General features: G+C 39.9%; 1 protein-coding gene across 1 annotated transcript; it reads right to left on the reverse strand.

Moving 5' to 3' along the window:
* Window positions 1-1772: 1772 nt before the first annotated feature.
* Window positions 1773-19102, reverse strand: LOC311070430 (cephalotoxin-like protein). Its single transcript, XM_084094264.1, has 3 exons — window positions 18940-19102; window positions 2499-5634; window positions 1773-2450 (listed from the first exon to the last, which is right to left on the reverse strand). Exon 2 carries the CDS (start codon window positions 5630-5632, stop codon window positions 3926-3928), a length of 1707 nt encoding a protein of 568 aa, XP_083950390.1. The 5' UTR covers window positions 5633-5634; window positions 18940-19102; the 3' UTR covers window positions 1773-2450; window positions 2499-3925.
* Between the last annotated feature and the right edge of the window lie 4229 nt (window positions 19103-23331).

Consider the following 23331-nt stretch of genomic DNA (forward strand, 5'->3'; position numbering starts at 1 on the left):
ACCCCCCTAACTACCTCACCTTTGAATGTGTGTGTCTGTGTGCTAATATGGGCTGGTGTGGCTACAGTGCCAGGACTGAATTTTTTTAACCAGTCTGCCCCCTGCATATAGGCCTAAAATATACATTATTCTCTGTATCGAATCATGTTATCTTGTTACCCAGCCCCTGATGTTTCGGCCTCAGCCCCTGGTGTTTTTAAAACCTAGAAACGCCCCTGAATTACATGCTTGATTAGGGATATTATCTTTATACGTTGGCTCGGGGACAGCATAGTCTTGGAAAAGTTCACTCTGAGCCCAAGATCTATAGATGATCTAGATGCAAACCAGACGGACCAAACAAAGCCCAAATTTCAACGTCTATTTTTGGGCTAAATGAAGGCTTTGACAGGCAGACGTGATTTAGCCCAAAAAACAACGTCTTAATGACGTCTGTTTATCATGTCAATGTTAACGTAACAGGCTATGTTACTGTTAGCCACTGTTGTGATGTATTCATACTTAGCAGCAACAAGTATTTACCGACAGACACCTAATGTTCATTTATTTTTTTGCCAAACCGGATTTTAGCCTTGTTGCTAAAAACCCTGCATTAGCCAACACGGATAATGTTAGTAACTTACATGTTGCAGTCGACGTTGAAAAAAACAGCATAATGGCCGTTAAAAGTTAACCAAACCGGCCAGGTTGCACGTGAATAAACATGTAAATGGCAGAGAGAATTTTATTTTCAATGCCAATTGTAATTTTTGGTTACAAGTCACCGCCACTTAACGCAACTGGTTGGTATTAAACGAAGCTTCGAGGCAGAGAATTTGCCTCGAAGCTTTTTTGTAATCGAATTATTCAAGTAATCGTTCCTCTGTGGATAAACGGGCAATGAAAGAGGTATGAATCCACAGACACCAGCTGCGCAGTCTAATTCTGAATTTACCGGTACTTTAACTTGATTACAGTTGTATAACTGCTATAAATCATCTTATGCTTTGTGTGGGCTTAATTTAATCTTCAGAGGCTAAGCTTTCAATTGTTGTGTAGCATGACCAGATTTTTTGAATAAGTCGCATGAGTTGGGATTGGTCCAGCTGCTTTTATTCTTCTTTTATTCTTCTTTTTATTCTTCTATGTGAAGATGAAAAACACAAATGACAATTCAAAATATATCAAAAATGTAATATAAAGTATGTTGTTGTGTGTCAATTTCACATTTTAAGCGGGTATATGAAAATCCTGGAGCTTTCTTACTGGGTCTCATATAAGACCCAATAAGAATTTTTTTTTAAAAGTGCATTCATAAACAATTCTTTGCAACAGCAAATCATTTCCAACTTCATGCAGGCCTAATTGAGGCTACTTTTAAAAATCATTGAACATCAGTGGGCCTATCCACAAGTCAACAAAACATGCTTAATATGTGCAATCAGCAAATTAGGGGCCTAATAATCTAATAAACCTAATAAACCATAATCTGGCCTAATCATACCTGGTCTGGCAAACCTAAGGTCAAGGTTTTGTTTCCAGATTTGTGTGCATGGTGACTTATGATGTGGGGGTCTGGGGGAGCCACCCCCGAAAAATTTCCTGCATTCTGGTGAATTTTTATGCACCTTTTTCTACCTTTTTCTGAATCAATGTATACTGGAAATATCTTTATGTAAGGGGAAACATAGATTACAATCCAGATATAAAAACATAATGGAATATACTGCAGTAAGGCATCGTTATGATTCACACATTTGTTGGCAAAAAACAAGGAGCGTGTCTTTAGTTAGTAATTCTTTTATTAGTTTCTTGTCACATTATCTCCATCTGGTGGTCGGATCAAGGACAACAGAGTTACACTGAGCTGAAACAGACTGCAGCAACTTACAGTTTTTCTCGATTGTTTACACACATTTTCTGAAAGCATGCCTCATATTCTCAGAACTCTACACACAAATCCAAAAACACACACACAATGGGCAAAACCCCTCAATTCTCCTGCAAAATGAAACTTTACATTCAAAACAATGTTATTTCTTCTCAAAATGGTATTTTGTTTTCAAATGACACACACAAACCATCATATGAATAGACATTTATAAGAACCAGTTGAACACTGATGTGCTCAATGTAAAACACTATGATGAATGGAAAACACTTCTTCTCCATTCATCATAATGACTTAGGCCTTTTTTTGTTCAGTGTTACACTTACTACAGACAGTACATACATAAGTGTGTTGTAAAATATCTGAGAATATTGTTTTTATACTCAGAACACACAAATACACGGTAACGAATATATTTTATTTTTCCCACAAAAACAATGTACACAGTGTACATCCCAACAAACACAAAGTTGTACATACAGTGGTCTACATACAAAACAACAGAAGAATTAACTGTATACAGTTACAGTAATAAAAAAAAATCCAATGTTGGCATCCATTGCCCCATTGAAGAGCTCACCTGTTGAAGAGCTCACCTGTTGAAGAGCTCACCTGTTGAAGAGCTCACCTGTTGAAGAGCTGACCTGTTGCCCTTTTATGCTAAAGCTCTGATTGCTAATTGTAAAACTGTGTGACGGGTGTTTGCCCATGTGAAGAGTCAGTGTGCATATTTGAATGGCAGTGTGTTCCTTGTGAAAACAAGAGATTTTCTGCATGAAAATTGTGCCAAAAGCAGAGAATTGTGTGTAGTGTTTTGAAAAAAGTGTGTTTTAGAACTGCAATTTGAGTGTAAAGCAGGAATTGTGCTTGTAGTTTAGCAGAATTGGTTCAGGGGGTTGGTGAATGAGTTACATGTTGTGGTCATTGTGTCTCAAGTGCCAGAAAATGTGTGTAAACAATCGAGAAAAACTGTAATAACTTTAATTATGCATATTTCATTATTTTCAGGACCTTCAAGCTTTTAATGAATCAAAATAAACAACTTAGTTGATGGTTTAAAACTGAAATAAACTTTGTAGTCAAAATAAAATGAGGCTTTAATATTCAGATTATTATATTTAACCCTGATGTATTTCCTGTATAGTGAATAGTATAGCATATAGTATAGTATAGTGACGGTTTGGGTCGTGCTAACATCAGCTGGAGAGATTCGGGGAAATGAGGACAGAGCAACAGATCAACACATCATCCTCCAGCTTTCTAAAGAAACGACTCATCTCTGGTCAAGACCACCTTTGTCGAGTTATGATTATGGCAGAATTGGCGGACATCTTTGTTTGTCAGTGTGTGAGAATCAATGAAAATGAATGGCAGTAACGTTAGCAGGGCACGCTGATGCAGGGCGTGCAAAGATAATCTAGTGATTGGTCATCAGGTGGCCAGTGTTTTTCACTTTCCCTCCAATATTATTATAAACATAATAAAGACACCTGGAGCAAGACCAGTGGCAGAGAAAGAGACAAGCCCAAATACCAGCGAGTCCGAGACAAATCCGATTTTCGACATAGTAGGATGGTCTGATGTTGTCATTCTGCTTAATAATTAGCCATGTGCTTCTGTTTAGGAGAATGTGTAGCATATTTTTGGAGAAACAGGCCTTTGGAGCAATGCAAGATTGTTTATGTGATACCTAGCTGTTGGACTATCATACCTTCTGTCCAATGGGACAATTTTCGGACTATTGGGGCTTTGAAATTAGGAGCTGTTGGAGAGTCCTGGTTGTTCCAGAGTCATGGAGGCCACTTTGCTCTGACACGATCCTGCCTCTGATCTCTGCAGGTCCTTCAGCCTCATGGTGTGGTTTCTGTCAGCTGGGAGTCTATAGACAGATGTGTGCCTTTCCAAGTTATGTCCAATCAGTTTAATTTACCACAGGTGGACTCCAGTCACAGCACAAGAGGCTGAATACTCATGTCAATGTGTTATGTAAATTTCTTCTTTTTAATATATCACAAAACATTTCTAAAATTCAGTTTTCTTTGTCATTATGTGGTATTACAGGTAGATTAATAAGGGAGAAATCAAATGTATTGAGTTTAGCATGAAGCCGCAAATAGATAAGCTGGATGAGGTCGTATGAGGATGGATGAGGTCTAGAATCTTCTTTAGTTTGGCGTTGAGGTTGGAGATGTCAGGCACAGTGTGACCTTTGATAATACCTGAGATGGTTTGGTTCTCAATCTCCTTTTCACATCTGTCTCCATGGTAACTAGTAGGACACTCACACAAATATTCAGTGGAGTTCAGCAGCCTCTTGCACGTTCCTCCGTTCTCACATGTGGCATTGAGGCAGGGAGAGATGTTTCGGGAGTAATAGACATAGAGCTTGTGATAACTAGAATAACTATATTCGGGTACCGTACAATAGAGATCAACAGAAACCTTCATGGAGTTTGGGACTTGAACAAATTGCTTTTTAAGACTAGCGTGCATCACCTTAACATAGTTTTTAATAGGCTCCCTGTAATGATAGTGCTGTTGTATATAGGATAATTGCTTATCACAATTAAATAGTTTTGAGTCGGCCATTTCCTTGCGCCATTTAACCAGCTTGTCTGTTACTTCTTTCATATTTTTCTCCTCTGATTTCAGAGTGTAGCCCACATTGACAGTGATCTTACCCACAAGGATCTTTGTCATATTATATAACTTATGTTTCTTATTTTTATCTGTGCACACCATCACCACCCAGTTGTACCAGAAGTACTTCTTATCCAGAAACTCTTTCACCTGAACAGCAATGGCTGTTGTGTTGTCAGCACTGAGTCCTTTGCTGATCCTCAACACGTCTTCCTTCAGGTAGTGCTCATAGTTGCCCAGGCATTCGTCTTCCAGAGCTGATTTCTGAGCTGCGTAGACATCGTTAAACATCTGGGTGTGTTCGGCTTCTATTCCTAATGAATTCAACCCGATCAGTTTCCAGTAGAACTGGTTCAGCACCATCCCCTGCCACAGCAAACGACTGAAATATACGTTATATTTGCCGATATCTCGAAAGTCACATTTAAACTTCTTCCTCAGCAGTTCGTTGAGGTTTCCACTGAGAGACGTGTCTTTGACCGTCAGGTAATGGTAGAGGTTGGCCACACTGGCCTCAGTTCCTGTGTTCTCATAGTAGTTGACGAATATCTCTGCCAGTCGGAGTTTGTCCTCTTCACTTTGTACCGACTGACTCTTCTGAAGAAGCTCATTGAACTTCTTCCAGGAATTGAGGATGCGGACTTCGTCTTGAGAGTAGACGCTGGCGTAGTTAAACCATTCTACGTCTGTTGCCAGGTTGGAGATCTGGATGGAGAGCAAGTCCAGCTTTCTGTTCACTTCAGCAAACCCTTTCTTCACCTCGTTCAGCAGCGGGTCTTCCTGAGGGATGAAGATCAAGACCATGCTGACAACAGACGCAACCAGACCTCCGATGCCGGGCGCCAAGCTGGCGATGTTGGCGAGACTTTTCATCACATCTGATAACTTTTTGGTATCAATCTTTGCAATCCCTTCTTTGACCACAGTGAGGATGCTGTTTGCCACAGCTAAAGATTTATACACTTTGTCTCTAGTACCGGGAGTCAGGTCTTTCTTCACCCTGTAGGATGGTGAGACGACGGAGGACGTGGGATCATGTGACCGAGCTGAGGATGTCGTCCAGTAGAGAAGAAGGATCAATGAAGCTAACAGCATGGAGGCAGGCAGCTGAGTAAACGCCATGACTGCAACACAGACAACACAACATGGAAAACATATTAAGGTGTTTTTTATAGCCTGTGAACCAAACAAATCTGCTGAGCTGGTGTTTTATTTTCTCTGGCAGATACGACTGGCTCTCCTCACATTCAGACAGATTACAGGTCCTTCTCAAAAAATTAGCATATTGTGATAAAGTTCATTATTTTCCATAATGTAATGATAAAAATTAAACTTTCATATATTTTAGATTCATTGCACACCAACTGAAATATTTCAGGTCTTTTATTGTTTTAATACTGATGATTTTGGCATACAGCTCATGAAAACCCAAAATTCCTATCTCAAAAAATTAGCATATTTCATCCGACCAATAAAAGAAAAGTGTTTTTAATACAAAAAAAGTCAACCTTCAAATAATTATGTTCAGTTATGCACTCAATACTTGGTCGGGAATCCTTTTGCAGAAATGACTGCTTCAATGCGGCGTGGCATGGAGGCAATCAGCCTGTGGCACTGCTGAGGTGTTATGGAGGCCCAGGATGCTTCGATAGCGGCCTTAAGCTCATCCAGAGTGTTGGGTCTTGCGTCTCTCAACTTTCTCTTCACAATATCCCACAGATTCTCTATGGGGTTCAGGTCAGGAGAGTTGGCAGGCCAATTGAGCACAGTAATACCATGGTCAGTAAACCATTTACCAGTGGTTTTGGCACTGTGAGCAGGTGCCAGGTCGTGCTGAAAAATGAAATCTTCATCTCCATAAAGCTTTTCAGCAGATGGAAGCATGAAGTGCTCCAAAATCTCCTGATAGCTAGCTGCATTGACCCTGCCCTTGATAAAACACAGTGGACCAACACCAGCAGCTGACATGGCACCCCAGACCATCACTGACTGTGGATACTTGACACTGGACTTCAGGCATTTCGGCATTTCCTTCTCCCCAGTCTTCCTCCAGACTCTGGCACCTTGATTTCCGAATGACATGCAAAATTTGTCCAAAAGTCCAGTGCTGCTTCTCTGTAGCCCAGGTCAGGCGCTTCTGCCGCTGTTTCTGGTTCAAAAGTGGCTTGACCTGGGGAATGCGGCACCTGTAGCCCATTTCCTGCACACGCCTGTGCACGGTGGCTCTGGATGTTTCTACTCCAGACTCAGTCCACTGCTTCCGCAGGTCCCCCAAGGTCTGGAATCGGTCCTTCTCCACAATCTTCCTCAGGGTCCGGTCACCTCTTCTCGTTGTGCAGCGTTTTTTGCCACACTTTTTCCTTCCCACAGACTTCCCACTGATGTGCCTTGATACAGCACTCTGGGAACAGCCTATTCGTTCAGAAATTTCTTTCTGTGTCTTACCCTCTTGCTTGAGGGTATCAATGATGGCCTTCTGGTCAGCAGTCTTACCCATGATTGCGGTTTTGAGTAATGAACCAGGCTGGGAGTTTTTAAAAGCCTCAGGAATCTTTTGCAGGTGTTTAGAGTTAATTAGTTGATTCAGATGATTAGGTTAATAGCTCGTCTAGAGAACCTTTTCATGATATGCTAATTTTTTGAGACAGGAATTTTGGGTTTTCATGAGCTAAATAAAAGACCTGAAATATTTCAGTTGGTGTGCAATGAATCTAAAATATATGAAAATTTAATTTTTATCATTACATTATGGAAAATAATGAACTTTATCACAATATGCTAATTTTTTTAGAAGGACCTGTATAAGATGAAGACAACCTTGGCAGTTCAATCACAGAGGAGTGTCAATGCTCCAGATTTGAAAATTCAACCTCGCCCATTTCGCTACTCTGATTGGTTGTAGATACTGTATATGCAAGATACTGAAACAGACGGATAACAAACTGCATTTGATTCGATACCCCTGTGACACCCTCTCGTTCCCGCCGACCACCACGTTGACTTCTGTGGTCTTATACAGCGTTAGTCACTGTGGGGCTACTACCGAAAACTGGCATTTCTTTAAAAATCGGGAAAACTTCTGTTGTGTGGGTGCCGACATATAGTAAATATGTGGAATAAGTACAAATTACAATGATTTACTTTTAATTACTCTTGGCAAGGTGCATTGCATTGCAAGGTGCATCGCTCACTGGGTCTGTACATTGTCCACGGTCGGCTTCGAGGCGTCTCCTATGGAAAGTACAGCTCATGTCTGGGTAACAGCAGTGTTCGAATTACACCGCACACAAACACACACACGACACACCGCTCAGACAAACACACACACGCGCCGCTCAGACAAACACAAGCACACACACATACCGCTCAGGCACACACACACATACACCACGCAGACAAACACACACACCGTTCAGACAGACACCGCACACACACACACACACCGCTCAGACAAACACACACACACACACGCCGCTCAGACAAACACACGCGCACACACACATACCGCTCAGGCACACACACACATACACCACGCAGACAAACACACACACCGTTCAGACAGACACCGCACACACACACCGCTCAGACAAAAACACACACACACACACACCGCTCAGGCACACACCGCACAGACAAAAACACACACACACCGCCACGGCTGGACTGGCCATTGGGCATACCGGGCATTTTCCCGGTGGGCCGACGTGCTTTGTGGGCCGATACATCTCATAAATACATAATTTTTATTATTATTATTTTTTAAATTTTTTTAATGGCCCATAAAATGTGTACATCGGCGGCCCATTCGTTTTGTTTTGTTTTGTTTTGTTTTGTTTAATTGGCGGCACTGGGTTTGTGCCGGTGTAATGCATTGGTCAAAAAAAGTCTGTGTTAGTTTTTTTTTCCTGACAGACCGGCCCATGAAACACGTAGATCAGCGGCCCATTGGTTCTTTCCTTGATTGGCACTGGGCTGGCCCAATCACAACTTTAAACGAGTGAGCGAGCGTGCAGCAGTGTGTGTATCTGTAAAAATAGATGGAGAAGAAACGCAAACGCAAGGAATGTGCAGATAAATAGCGTGAAAAAATAGAACCAGGCCCTTATGTGTCAAAATATATGTTTTCTGACCTTCGTCAGCACCAGCGGCAGATGATGATAGTGAGGACGGAGGATCAGGAGAGAGATGAGAGAGTGTAGAGCTGCGGTAAGCAGAACTAGCCTACTTTCAAAACACTTAGGCCATGTTGTTACAAGCTCTCCCAGTAGGGTTGGGAGAGGGTAACAGGATTAAATTAAATCAAAACGTAAACATAAACGAAAACGTGGAGAGTTCCCTTCAGTCGTCTGCCCCAGAAATGTGAGCCAACACTTAATGCAATAAATTAAATTAATTTATTGAATGCTTCCATTTTCTTTGTCTAAGCAAAATAAATAAATTAAATTAATTTATTTTGCTTAGACAAAGAAAATGGAAGCATTCAATTTTCAGGAGAAGGTTATACCAAAACAACAAACAAAAGATGAAACTTACTATTGAGAGGAAAACTAAATGACCTACGCAGGTAAAAGAAAATAAATAAACAACATATGCTTCCCTCCACTCCCTGACTAACCAAAAACAGGGATTAATGTTTTACAAAAAGAAAAATATGGCACCAACTCCCTACAGCTTCCAATAACAAAATAAACAAAAAAGATTGATATAATATTGTTACAATACCTTTTAATACAGAAACAGAGTTAAACAAAAACAAGAAGAGATAAAAGAAAAATCACTACCTGATATCAAAACTATAATGCTGTAATGCTGACACCCAAGCACACACAAAAGATGCACTGCAATACACCTGGACAACACACCAGTTTCACACTTGATTATAGCAACACACAAGTCTGGTGCAAGGGAGAAGTGAACCTCTCTCAAGCCGTGTTCACTCTGCTCTCTTAAAGTGTAGCTCTTCAACAGTCCTTATGAGCTGCAGGTGTGGCTAATTAGCTGCAAGGCACGCAGAGTGAGGGAGAGACAGACAGAGCGCATGACAAAAACAACAATATTCAACAAAGTACAATACAGATCACAAACACTTTACATAATACGTCCCCAGGACGTAACAATGTCATGAGTGTAGGAACCCATTACCCAGTTACAGATTATTTCCACATCTGCATAGTTGACGATTACCGCAATTCACTAGAAATTTAATGAGAGGCGTTTGTAAACCATGTTTTCCGCCAAAATAAAGCTTGATGCAGTTTGTGTCAAAATAAAAGATCATGTGCTTATCTCTTTCAAGTATAGAAATTGGTACAAAACTAAATATGAAAGTTTCCTTTATTTTTGAGTGCATTTGTTTTACAAAATATGGCTATTACTGTCATTGGATTAATATTATAACTATTATGTAGTAGGTGTAATGTAAATAGACACTGTAACTAAAAGAGGTTTGATTTTTTCTTTGTTTAATTTGCACACTGAATATGGGTTGGAGCTTTTAATTTTGAACTCTCAAAGTGCACCAGATTGATGAATTTAACATTAAAATGCAAAAAAAATTCTCACGGGGGAGCATGCCCACGAACCGCCCTAGAAGACCCGAGGTCCACCCACCACAGAAACACTTGTATTGTTATGCCAGAGCCGCTTATAGCTTGTTTTAGGATTCACCACTGTGGAGTATAGTTCAACTGTGTGCATATAATTAAGGGCGTGCAAAGATGGGTGGTGTTTATGATCATATAGTGGGCCGGTCTGGGCCAAAATGCCCGGGCCGATTTTTTGTCCCAGTCCAGCCCTGCACACCGCACAGACAAACGCACACAGACACACACACACCCCACAGACAAACAAACACACACACCGCACAGACACACACACACCCCACAGACAAACAAACACACACACACACCGCACAGACAAACACACACAGACACACACACACCCCACAGACAAACAAACACACACACCGCACAGACACACACACACAGCGCACAGGCAAACACAGACACTTTTTAACTTTACGCAAATGAAGAGCGACTTTCGGGAGTGACAACCAATAGGAGTGGAGCCTGGAGCGCGCGTCATCATCCTTCTCCGCTCAGCCCCTCGCCCCTGCAGTGCATTGACAGAAAGATGGAGGAGTACTTTTATATTTAAAAGTACTACTGTTATTGTGTCATGAAATGTAGTTTTAAGAGTTTTACAGTCGAGAATGTAGTTGTTTAAAGCTGAAATATGTGGTTTGTTTATACAGATAGCACCTATTTAAAATTTTGATCTGATGTTTTCGGAGTTGTGAGACCCAGGTGATCACCGGGCGCTCAGCACTCATGTAACGTTATCCTGCCTGGAACAGCCGGTGGTACTCGCCTTGCTGACTCCGAGCCCGAATGGTTTCGTGAACCCAGATAGACCGTTTGCGCTTTCACAGTAGATACACGGCCGCAATGACAACAATCGCCTTTTATTTATCGTTCATTTACATGCCTTTACAAGTCTAAATATTTAGTATTTTCTGTAACGACTGAGACAAATCAGACACAATTATTTGGTATATTTACAAAAGAATCTTTAAACTTCACTCTGGGATCTGTGGTCCCATCTCCCAAACAGGACAAGAAGGTCCTACCATGATCAGATAAGTTGGTTTTATGGGGCAAAGGAATGTGTCCCATGCTTAGGAGAGACAATGGGATGCAGAAACAATCCTTAATACAGACTTTGCTGCATTAATCATAGACGAACTGAGCTATAAATGACCATGCATCCCAGAAACTGTGTGAATGATTGACAGTCTTGTGTACTATTATGTATATACTAGGCTATGTATTTTATTATACAACCAACGGTCAATGTAACCTTACCTGTATCATGTCTCCTATCTAATTAATCCTCATTTAATGACACACTTTGATGTACATCACTTTCTCTTAGAATGCAGTGTGGGTTTGTTATATCTGTCTGAGCATTAATGAACAGAAAAGAGGGAAGGCAGATGTCTAGCCACACTTGAGATAGCGTCATAAATCCTCCCCACAGAGGAAACTGATCCCAGGAGGCCTGAGCACCGCCTGCATATGCCTTCATGCTCCCAAAGGGAGTCAGACTGCCTTTTCTTCAATCCAGAAAACTGCAACTTTACCATCACGAAATGGGCAACGATCAACTCCTGGCCTCCTCGGCACTTCAGGATGCCGTGCTGCCCAGCGTGCCCTCAGCAGGCCAGGGCAGCAGGCTTCGACTCACAACAGCGTCGAAACCACCATGCAAGTTCATCATCATCTTCTCCATCCAGCAGAGGAGAAAACGATGGCAACTTGCACCATGACATTTGACACTCACTGACCCATCGACAAACTCAATTTTCAACCACTTCAAGAATTGGTCTCTGTACTGACCATGCAAGTATCAATTTAATGAGGTGCTCTGAAAATGATAAGCTGATGGTTCTTTTCATAGTTAAATAGATCTTTTCCATAGTTCTATTTCCTGTTTTCGGTTCCATAACACTCACCACTTTACCTATGCATGTATGCATGTATGTATGAATGTATGTATGATTGTTTAGTTTAGTTATGTTTGTGATTTAGTTAATAAAACTTGTGCACAATTATGTATTTGATTTTCTGAGCCTCTGCTTCCATACAAAGTCTATATTACGATCTTGATCTTGTTACATGCTCTAAGTGCTGTACATGCTAAGAAATAATTATTTTTCGGTGGCCATGAAAGATACACTTTTCTTAGAATAAATGAATAATCGAAAGAGTTCATTGGAACTGATTAATTTATTGAAATATTAATTTAGCTACCTCAAGTTAATCTAATTAACTGATCCAAATATTAATAATTAAGCATAAGTGGTAATTATGAGTTATTTAAGTGTGCTTGCTGAAAGCAGCACACTTATTGTTCTTCTTAAGTTTTCTTCTTCTTCTTCTTCTTATTATTATTCCTGGGAGAGAAATTTTGGCCAGCTCCTGCGCCTAGGCCCTTTGAGACAGAGACACCGTTCCAACTTTAAAATGTACGGTCAGTACCGGTGTAAGTTGCTCGCGAAGATGACATCACGAGTCCATGTCGTTTGTCCGCCATAGTGGATTGAACAGAAAGCGAAACTAAATTTTCACAGGTCACAAATTTGGTCCGATCTTCACGAAACTGGACGTCCATGATCCTTGGACCAAGCCTCACAAAAGTTACTAGAAGGATTTTTGATTTTCGGAAGCATTTGCCCGTCACAGCTAAACGAAATCGGTGGCGTACTCGCCAAACAGGAAGTCGTCCATATCTCAGGAACGCTGTCACGTATCGAAACCAAACTTTGTACATGAACTCGGGACGTGTGTCGAATGTGAGGAAGCACAAGATGTGAATTTTTTTTGTTTTTTTTTATTTCAGGCTAATTGACAAACCCATTTACCTATGTCTATGCAAAAGACCTCACAATTTTAATGTTAATGCATTTAGACAGTAGGTGGCACTGTTGTATTACATTTCACAGAGCTGCCAAGTCAGTGTATAGACCATAGACTGTAAAAAAAATAGGTATAGACTGCATTCGTTTTTACTAGGTTTGTCTTAATAAATGCAAGGCCTGAATTACGTTTTTTGCATCGGTCTAATTTAATCATCTTCATTTATACAGATTTGTATGCATGAATTGTGCATTTCCAGTTCTCAAAACAGTTAATAAAAAATAATAAAAAAACTTTATACAAAATACATCATGCTGTTCTTCGCTAACCGAACAAACAATTCATTGTCTGTGGTTGTGTTTGTGCGCACGGGAAATATGCTGCGCATAACAATAGAAAACAAGGAGAAATGCGCAGTCACATGCTCAAACAATCAACAACGTCGCTCTAGAGGTGCCTTGTGGACTGCGAAGTGGACTTCACAGGGTTTTCCGCCATCTTAAGTGAGATCCCAACCCGAAGGGAGTGAACATGTTCAGTTCGAAGGGCACTGCGCACGGCATAGGGAATAAGGAAACATTGATACATCACTTCACAGGAAGTGGAGAGCGATGATCACCCAACTGTCATTTCGCGCACCACGTCATCACCAGTCAGAACCATAGACAGTATATAAACTGGACACAGCGACCCCATTGGATTCAACGGAGACAAGTGAAGCCAAATAGAAGCACTAACTTCCTGATGGTCGAGCGTACTGCGCAGACTCAAACTGAGCTTGACGACGTAGATGTGACGTGAGCAAACCGTCTGTCTTCCAGTAGCTGTGCCAAGCGAAATCTCAATCATTCCCTTCCGAATCTTACAGAGACGGAGAGTGTGAGTAGGAGCTGTCCATGAGATAGCAGCAGGAGAAACTTTTGCTAAGTATTCTGATTAATTATTTTGCCATTTTGCCTCCACGTCCCCCCGATTGCGTGCGAGCTTCTCCTCCTGTCCATACAGTAATTCTCTACTGTGCGACAGAGAGTCGCGTGGGTATGACGCAATCGTTAGCCTACTTTTACAAAAACTGCTTCTACGGGGCCATAACGTAAGATACAAGGTAATGGAGCCTTTTATACATTTCCGTGTTTCTTTAGAAATAAATAATGGACAAATGGAGTCTTCAAACGCCTCAGATGTAAAGTTATTCGCTGTCAAAGTGACGCCAAAATGAATGGGAGTCAATGGGATGCTAACAGCAGGTGATGGTCCGCTAGCCAATGGCGGCGCCCGGGGGTACCTTCAAAATAATATGGAACGCTGCCCCCCTGGTCAGAACGGTCATAACTAACAATGGAGGAGTTTACGTATGTGTGTAAGTATTCGTACATTTCGCCATTGTTATACAAATTACAGTATTTTAACGGTTATTGTTGTGAATATTACATATACTATTTTTGATGATAATAATTTACCTCAGTGAATGCAGCCAGCTTAGCTAGTTTGTGAATTAAAGTGATTTTATTTTAGGTAGTTGTAAAATAGTGCAATATAATTGTAAATATATAATATAATAATAAAAATTTAAATATGAATGTAGTCCTATATATATTTATGTTATATAATAATCTGCGCGACCCCGTCGTTGACTTTCTTTGATGACGTTTGCAGGGCATTTCAAATGAACGGTTATTGTCAGTGAAGTCCACTTCAACTGTTATCCCGTGCTCAGGGAGTAGGGGAGCAGTGAACACTGTGTATGGACCCTGTCGAATGGAACGCACCTTAGATGTGTAAAAACAAGTGGAAAGCTCGAGCGCGCTGCTGTCTCCTTTCCACAAGCGCTTGCACAATCTTGAAAAAAGTACTATTGTTGAAATGCAGATCAAGCAAACTTCAATGCACCCTTATCCACTACCTGCTAACTTTAGTGAACCGCACCCGAGCAAGCACACTTTGCAGTTCCCCCGGAAATGCATTTTTCTAGTTATTATTATTATTCCCGGTAGAGAAATTTTGGCCAGCTCCTGCGCCTAGGCCCTTTGAGACAGAGACACCGTTCCAACTTTAAAATGTACGGTCAGTACCGGTGTAAGTTGCTCGCGAAGATGACATCACGAGTCCATGTCGTTTGTCCGCCATAGTGGATTGAACAGAAAGCGAAACTAAATTTTCACAGGTCACAAATGTGGTCCGATCTTCACGAAACTGGACGTACATGATCCTTGGACCAAGCCTCACAAAAGTTACTAGAAGGATTTTTGATGTTTGGAAGCGTTTGCCCGTCACAGCCAAACGAAAACGGCGGCGTAGTCGCCAAAACAGGAAGTAGTTCATATTTCAGGAACGCTGTCACGTATCGAAACCAAACTTTGTACATGAACTCGGGACTCCAATGTGAGGATGCACAAGATCTGATTTTTTTTATTTTATTTTTTATTTCAGGCTAATTGACAAACCCATTTACCTATGTCTATGCAAAAGACCTCACACTTTTAATGTTAATGCATTTAGACAGTAGGTGGCACTGTTGTATTACATTTCACAGAGCTGTCAAGTCAGTGTATAGACCATAGACTGTAAAAAAAATAGGTATAGACTGCATTCGTTTTTACTAGGTTTGTCTTAATAAATGCAAGGCCTGAATTTCGTTTTTTGCATCAGTCTAATTTAATCATCTTCATTTATACAGATTTGTATGCATGAATTGTGCATTTCCAGTTCTCAAAACAGTTAATAAAAAATAATAAAAAAAACTTTATACAAAATACATCATGCTCTTCTTCGCTAACCGAACAAACAATTCATTGTCTGTGGTTGTGTTTGTGCGCACGGGAAATATGCTGCGCATAACAATAGAAAACAAGGAGAAATGCGCAGTCACATGCTCAAACAATCAACAACGTCGCTCTAGAGGTGCTTTGTGGACTGCGAAGTAGTGATGGGCGGATCGATCCTGAAGTATCGATACTTCGATACTGACGTGGTATCGCATAAGATCGATCCTCACATAAAAATATCGATCCAAATGTGTGTTTTTTTACCAGTCATTTTTTATCAATTTAGCACGCAATTCAGTGCGTAAAATAAGCGAATGTTAGCGGATAATTGTGTAGGATAGAACTTTTTCACAATCACAAAGAGCGTTCGATGCTGGTGCTTAGTTCACAGGCCCAGTGCGTTTGGGAAACGAAGCCTTGCTTAGATGACAGAGAAACAGTCGGGAGTTATTTCGCAATAAACAAACCAAAAGTGTACATAACGGTTCAAAATGTTGACATCAGTAAGATTTTTTTAATGAAATTAATATTTTTATTCAACAAGGATCGATGCATTAAAATGATCAACAGTCAAGTGACAGTCAAGGGTTTTACACTGTTAAAAAAAAATCTACTTCATATAAATGCTGTTCTTTCAACTTTGTTCATCAAATAATTCTGCATAAAATGTATCATGGTTTCCACAAAAATAGGCCTATGAAACTGTTTTCAACATTGATAATAATAAGAAATGTTGCCTGAGCAGCAAATCAGCATATTAAAATGAATTATCATCATGACTGGACTGGAGTAATGATGCCGAAAATTCAGCTTTGATCACATGAATAAATTACAGTTTACTATGGCATAGAAAACAGATAGCCTATGTTAAATTGTAATATTACAGTTTTTACTGTATTTTTGATCAAATAAATGCAGAAGAGAATTAAAAATCTTACAGACCCCAAACTTTTGAACAGCAGGCTAGTAGGCTACTGGCTAGTAGTAGGCTAGTACTATAATTAGGGTAGTTTTGTAAAAGTCACTGACTAATTACAGGCGAGTTGAGAGCACAAATCACAAAATATTTAGGCCTAGTAGTCATGAAAACATATTCAGATTTAGTATATTAATGATAAATTCACCTCATAAATCATGACACACTGCTCTAGCACAGGAAAGTGCATACAAGTTCAAGTGCATGCTTTTAAAATGAAAAAGTATTGGTATCGATATCGGCGATACTGGCCCTGTATTTACTTGGTATCGGATCGGTACCGAAATTTGCAGTATCGCCCATCACTACTGCGAAGTGGACTTCACAGGGTATTCCGCCATCTTAAGTGAGATTCAAAGGGAGCGAACATGTTCAGTTCGAAGGGCACTGGTCACGGCATAGGGAATAAGGGAACATCAATACATCACTTCACAGGAAGTGGAGAGCGATGATCACCCAACTGTCATTTCGCACACCACGTCATCACCAGTCAGAACGGTCATAACTAACGATGGAGTTTACGTCTGTGTGTAAGTATTCGTACATTTCACCATTGTTATACAAATGACAGTATTTTAACGATTATTGTTTATTTATGATAAATAATATATTTATGATTATTACATATACTACTTTTGATGATTATAATTTACCTCAGTGAATGCAGCCAGCTTAGCTAGTTTGTGAAGTAAAGTGATTTTATTTTAGGTAGTTGAAAATAGTGCAATATAATTGTAAATATATAGTATAATAATAAAAATTAAAATATGAATGTAGTCCTATATATATTTATGTTATATAATAATCTGCGCGACCCCGTCGTTGACTTTCTTTGATGACGTTTGCAGGGCATTTCAAATGAACGGTTATTGTCAGTGAAGTCCACTTCAACTGTTATCCCGTGCTCAGGGGGAGTAGGGGAGCAGTGAACACTGTGTATGGACCCTGTCGAATGGAACGCACCTTAGATGTGTAAAAACAAGTGGAAAGCTCGAGCGCGCCGCTCTCTCCTTTCCACAAGCGCTTGCACAATCTTGAAAAAAGTACTATTGTTGAAATTCTCAGATCAAGCAAACTTCAACGCACCCTTATCCACTACCTGCTAACGTTAGTGAACCGCACCCGAGCAAGCACACTTTGCAGTTCCCCCGGAAATGCATTTTTCTAGTTATTATTATTATTCCCGGGAGAAAAATTTTGGCCAGCTCCTGCGCCTAGGCCCTTTGAGACAGAAACACCGTTCCAACTTTAAAACGTACGGTCAGTACCGGATTAAGTTGCTCGCGAAGATGACATCACGAGTCCATGTCGTTCGTCCGCCATAGTGGATTGAACAGAAAGCGAAACAAAATTTTCACAGGTCACAAATTTGGTCCGAACTTCACGCAACTGGACGTGCATGATCCTTGGACCAAGCCTCACAAAAGTTACTAGAAGGATTTTAGATTTTCGGAAGCGTTTGCCCGTCACAGCCAAACGAAATCGGTGGCGTACTCGCCAAAATGTACATCATTTGTACATCACCCCCCCCCCCCTACGCTCTGACAAGAGTGTGTTAATGAAACATTAAGTTGTTAACATGTACTAATTTGGTGATTGGTCTGTGTAATGTTGACATAGGTTAACCGCTAGATAAAGCGGTGCATGCTGTGCATTTAAATGTACTGTAGTGAGTAAGACCTGGCTGTGGAGAGAGTAGGAAAAAATATATACTATGGAAGTCAATGACTCCAGTTAACTGTTTGGTTACCGACATTCTTCAAAATATCTTCTTTTGTGTTCAGCAGTAGAAAGAAACTCATACAGGTTTGAAACAACTTGAGGGTGAGTAAACGATGACAGACTTTTCCTTTTAAAGTGAACTATATCTTTAACAAGCTGAACTCAGAGAAGTTTACCTGTTTTCTTATAAAAAATGACTCAAACTGATTATCAGAATAGTTGGAGATTAATTTAATAGGTGATAAATAATCGTTTTAACTTTGCAGGTCTAAAAACAACTGTCTTTTAAATGTTTAATGAAGATATTTAATTTATAAAATGTTTTTACAGAATCAAACTTAAATTTAACCGTTTAACCGTTTTTTTTTTAATGTGGTTTTACAGATATTCATAATGTCAGATGTTTCCTGTTCTTTTACAGAAAAGTCTATTTTTGCAAAAGAAATATACATTTTTGCGTTTTTAAAACTACTGGAAAAATCTGTAAAATCATAAATGACATTTTACACAATGTAAAATGTATTTTTACAGAAAGCAGAGAGTGCAGACCTGGCGAGAGGCTCGGTGATCTGGACACTGGCTGGATGGTTGCTGGATGTGATGGCGGTCTCTGACGACAGTCTGCAGGTTGTTGAGTCTCGGAGGAAGCCCCTGATCTCTGAGCCCGACAGGACAGAAGCAGTCCTTTTTAAAGGAAGCTGATTGGCCACACCTTCTGACAGGTGGAGCTGCAGATGCACAGGTTTGCCATCTATCTATCTATCTATCTATCTATCTATCTATCTATCTATCTATCTATCTATCTATCTCACAGCTTGAATATGTAAACTATCTGCTTCTGTTGGGATTTCTGAGTCTCAAAGTGGGCAAATCTGCCAAATTTTGCTTTGAATGTTGCGTAATTGCAATAAGAAAAGAAAGGAAAAGTTCTTTTTGGTTTGGCGCACAACTAGGTGGGCCGGAATTTGCGAGAGGCCGGATTTGACTTGTCAGAGTCTAGGAATGTTTATTCCTACAGTGCAACAATGACAGTTTCCTCTGAATTTTTGACAAACTGAATCAAACAGCAAACGGACTGTAAATATTTAGACTAATTTCTGTCTGAGAAACTGGTTTCATGGATCTGATGTTTAAACTTTCTGTTTCATTAGCAGAGAGCAACATTTTTGCCGTTGCTGATTGTGAAAAGCTGAAGTTACAAAGCTCCCAGATGGCAGATGATATCAGCTCAACCGTTTAAAGACCTGAACAATTAATAAACATGGGAGTGGAACCATCCATCCCATAACACATGAACACAACATCAGTTCACTAAAACAGTGCGTTAGTTCAGAGTCATCATGCTTTATTGATTTTGGCATTTTGGTCTGTTGGAAAAGCCAACATCCTCTCAGTGCTTTCACATTTACCAGCATCTCTTTCACAACCTTCACTTACAGGAACCCTCACTTATGTAATGTTAATGTTGATATTAGGGTCATATCTATGGGCTGAAATATGTACCACCAGAAACTGAATTTGAATCATTAGGTGTTCAAGCACGAAGTGCTGAAAACCTATTGTAATTGTAAGGATTTTTAATAGGGGTTCAAGCACAAAGTGCTGAATCCCTATTGTAATTGTTAATTTTCCCATGATGCAGCATTCTCCATGTAAAACTGATCGGGCAGACCGAACCGTAAGTCGTAGAGACTTGATAGTTAGGGAAAGTTAGGCATTTTTTTTGCCAATCTGCAAAAAAAATTCTTACCAATAGCTGCTTTTTTTTTTTTACCATGTGTTCCTATTGGTGTCTAGTAACACTTCACAATTTATCCACGGCCAAATCCTCGGGGAAACGCCTAGAGAGGCGATTTTTTTACCAATATTACCTTTTGAGATGTCTAACTAGGGGTTTTTAGGGGTGCTGAATCTATCCCAGACATTAGTTTTGAGTAAAAATGACTCCAAGTCCATACAAATATCCATAAAAAGTGGTTTTATTGAACAATTACAAAACAAATGAGGTTTTATTAACAAAGTTTGGGAGGAGCACGTTCAGATAATTAACACAAGTGGAGAGCACTCAGCAATCAATGGTAAGAGGTATATATACATTCAGCTGTCTCACCTCAATTCATTGACAGTTTTGCAGCATCCCCCCACCACCCCTTCTCCACACTTCTAGTCCTAAAACACTTACATACGGGGGGAGTACTCTGGGTTCGGGCTGAACTCCGAGCTTGGAGCCCTCCCTCCGGACAGCACGCCAAATACGCATTAAACTTTACTCCCTCAAATTGTATGTAAGTGTGAACTCGTGAAAACTTACTAAAACAGTTTAAAATTTAACAAACCTCATCCAACTCCCCTACATCTCCCTCCCTTCTGTTATTATCTAGCTGGTTGATGTTCTGGCAAGAGTTACCATGACAGTTCCCACAAACAGAAATACGCTTGACGCCTTGCTGTTTACAGCAGCACCTGAGAGTGTCACAGGCCCCTGCACAGTTGCAGCTGAGAAACTTCAGAAGGTAGTCTGGTGCAATAGGATCTGTTGTAGGGGCTGGTGCATAACCTTGTTCTCCTTGTTTCCATCCATACTCAAATCTTAAGTCTTCCAAATCTTCAGGTGGATTTCCGCAGAATATGAGCTTGAACAGTTCGCAGCCAGCTTTGATGATGTCACTTTTCTTGGCTCTGATGTCATTGAACACATCCATGGCCCCCTCTGCTTTGTCAGTCTTGCAGAGCTTGGTGAGCAAAGTTGGTTTGCTAAACCCAGAAATTGCTGATACGGTATCGCAGCCAGAGAAGCTGTGTAGGAAGATCAGGTATTTACGGTATCTCTCTGGGAGGGCCTCCCGGATTTTTCCGACATCATAAGATGTGTCTTCAAGGTAGTTTGTGACATCAGAAACAAACTGTGTTTTTGAGACTGTCTTTGGGTCACTGTAGATCTTTTTCGACCTCACTCAGACTGTCACCATGGTCACACAGTGGTGACACAAAGGCATGAACAACTGATTTCCATTTTATTTATTTTTAGAAAGAGACGTTTTAGCAAACATACAGAAAATAATTGATAATAATTGATAATTAAATGTATAATTGAATAACAGAATAATTAACCCCCTGAGGTCGGCGGTATCGCCAGCGATACCAGCTCGCTTTTTTTTATCAGTGTAAAAGAAACTCATAAATACTCTGTTGACTTTGATTTTCCATAGGAGTTTCATACATCAATCGATTCTGTTAAATGTGTATTATTTTTGTGTATACTCACAATAAAAACAAAGTGTTGTGCTTTTTGCCAAATAAAGAAAAATAAACACGAAGCGAGTTCTGCCTTCTCTCTGCCAGTGTAGTCCATTCTGAAACGCGTCCGAAAATGAACAATAACTCAGTGAATACTCAGTCAAACAGGCATACAGACACACAGGCATGAAGCTTGAATTCTCTTCCTTTAAATGAAGTAATTTATATAAAAAACAAATATTCTCATCTTGTGAAATCTGTATTAAAAGAGAGCGATTCCAGTCGAGCTCATTAGAGCTAATTCAAATGTAATGTGACACGCCCACAGAGAGCGCGCGCAATTCAAACGCAAATGGCTGAGGCAATCCGCGCAATCCTGTGAACGCCCCCATATCAGTTTGAGAAAACACAAGTTTATTCAGATCATTACTTGTTTACACCGTCTCGCAGCGCTGTGAGGAATAATAATAATGGAAAATGTACCTCAGAAGTGCGGGTATATCGAGGAGCGAGCTGAGGAATGCTGTAGTAAGTTTTTTTCCTTCTCACGTGAATCGGGTTTCTGTTTATGAATGAATGAACGGCAGAGATGCGCGCTGTTTACCACAGCTTGCAAAAAGACAGTTTAAATTTAAATCGCGTGTGTGAATGAATGATGATGTTTTAGCAAACTGTATTGCTATACTGAGATGAGTAAAAATTGACTGAAATATGTTGAAATAAAATGTAGGCTATTTGTATAAGCAACGTATTAAACTGCAAATTAACAATATGCCCTAATATTTCATGAAAACAACGTTACAGGCAATATATGAAAGACAACATTTTGTTGACTAGATTTGGGTACAGTTTTTACTGTAGAATATACTGCCACATCAAATAAGCTTTTGTTTAGCAATTTCTATATATATATAAAATACTATTTTTGTCAAAAATAAAGTCATCAACTTAGATGTTAGCTGTTCCAATGTTGGCTATATTCAAACTAATGAATACATAGATAAAATGTAGGCCTATAATCATTTTTTTTACAAAGAAAGAGTACACTTGAAATTGTAACCTTTTTAATAAAATAGCAAAACATATTTACAAGATAGATGTAAGCAAAATCTTAAATGGTCAATATAAGTCTTCTTCTAAATATATCTTTTGTCCTTGCACTGTGGCTCAGTCAGTGTCACACCTGAATGAATGGCTCATTATGCAGAGTGGGTGGGACATTGTATCCTCAGGTGTAAACCACTCCTCGTTCACTCCCCCTTGCATATTGGCTTTCCAAGCAAAACCTGTTTTACATCAATTTAAATCAATGTATTGTTTTATGTGAACGATAAAGCAAGACTATTTTCACATAATTTTGAAGCCAGAACTTGAAGCGACAACATCGATTAGTCAAAAGTCTTATTGACACATATTTATTATGAGTTTTGTGGTCTTATTTCAGCAACTTTCATTTTTATTTTTTTCAATAACCACGCATAAACATTATTCTCTTAAAAATTCAAAAATCATGTGACAGACAGTGACTGTTACAATACATGCATGGTGATCACATATTTTGGTAGCCCTTTTTCATACGTGATTGAGACCCCTAGGTGTGTGTCCGAACACAAGGTCAGCAGGGCTGAACCCCAACGATTCCTGCACTGTTTCCCTAACAGCAAACAAAACAAAGGGCACCCCCTCATCCCAATCAGCACCTGT

Source organism: Abramis brama, assembly GCF_963993115.1.
Source record: "Abramis brama genome assembly, chromosome: 20".
In the NCBI taxonomy this organism is placed as follows: Eukaryota; Metazoa; Chordata; class Actinopteri; order Cypriniformes; family Leuciscidae; genus Abramis; species Abramis brama.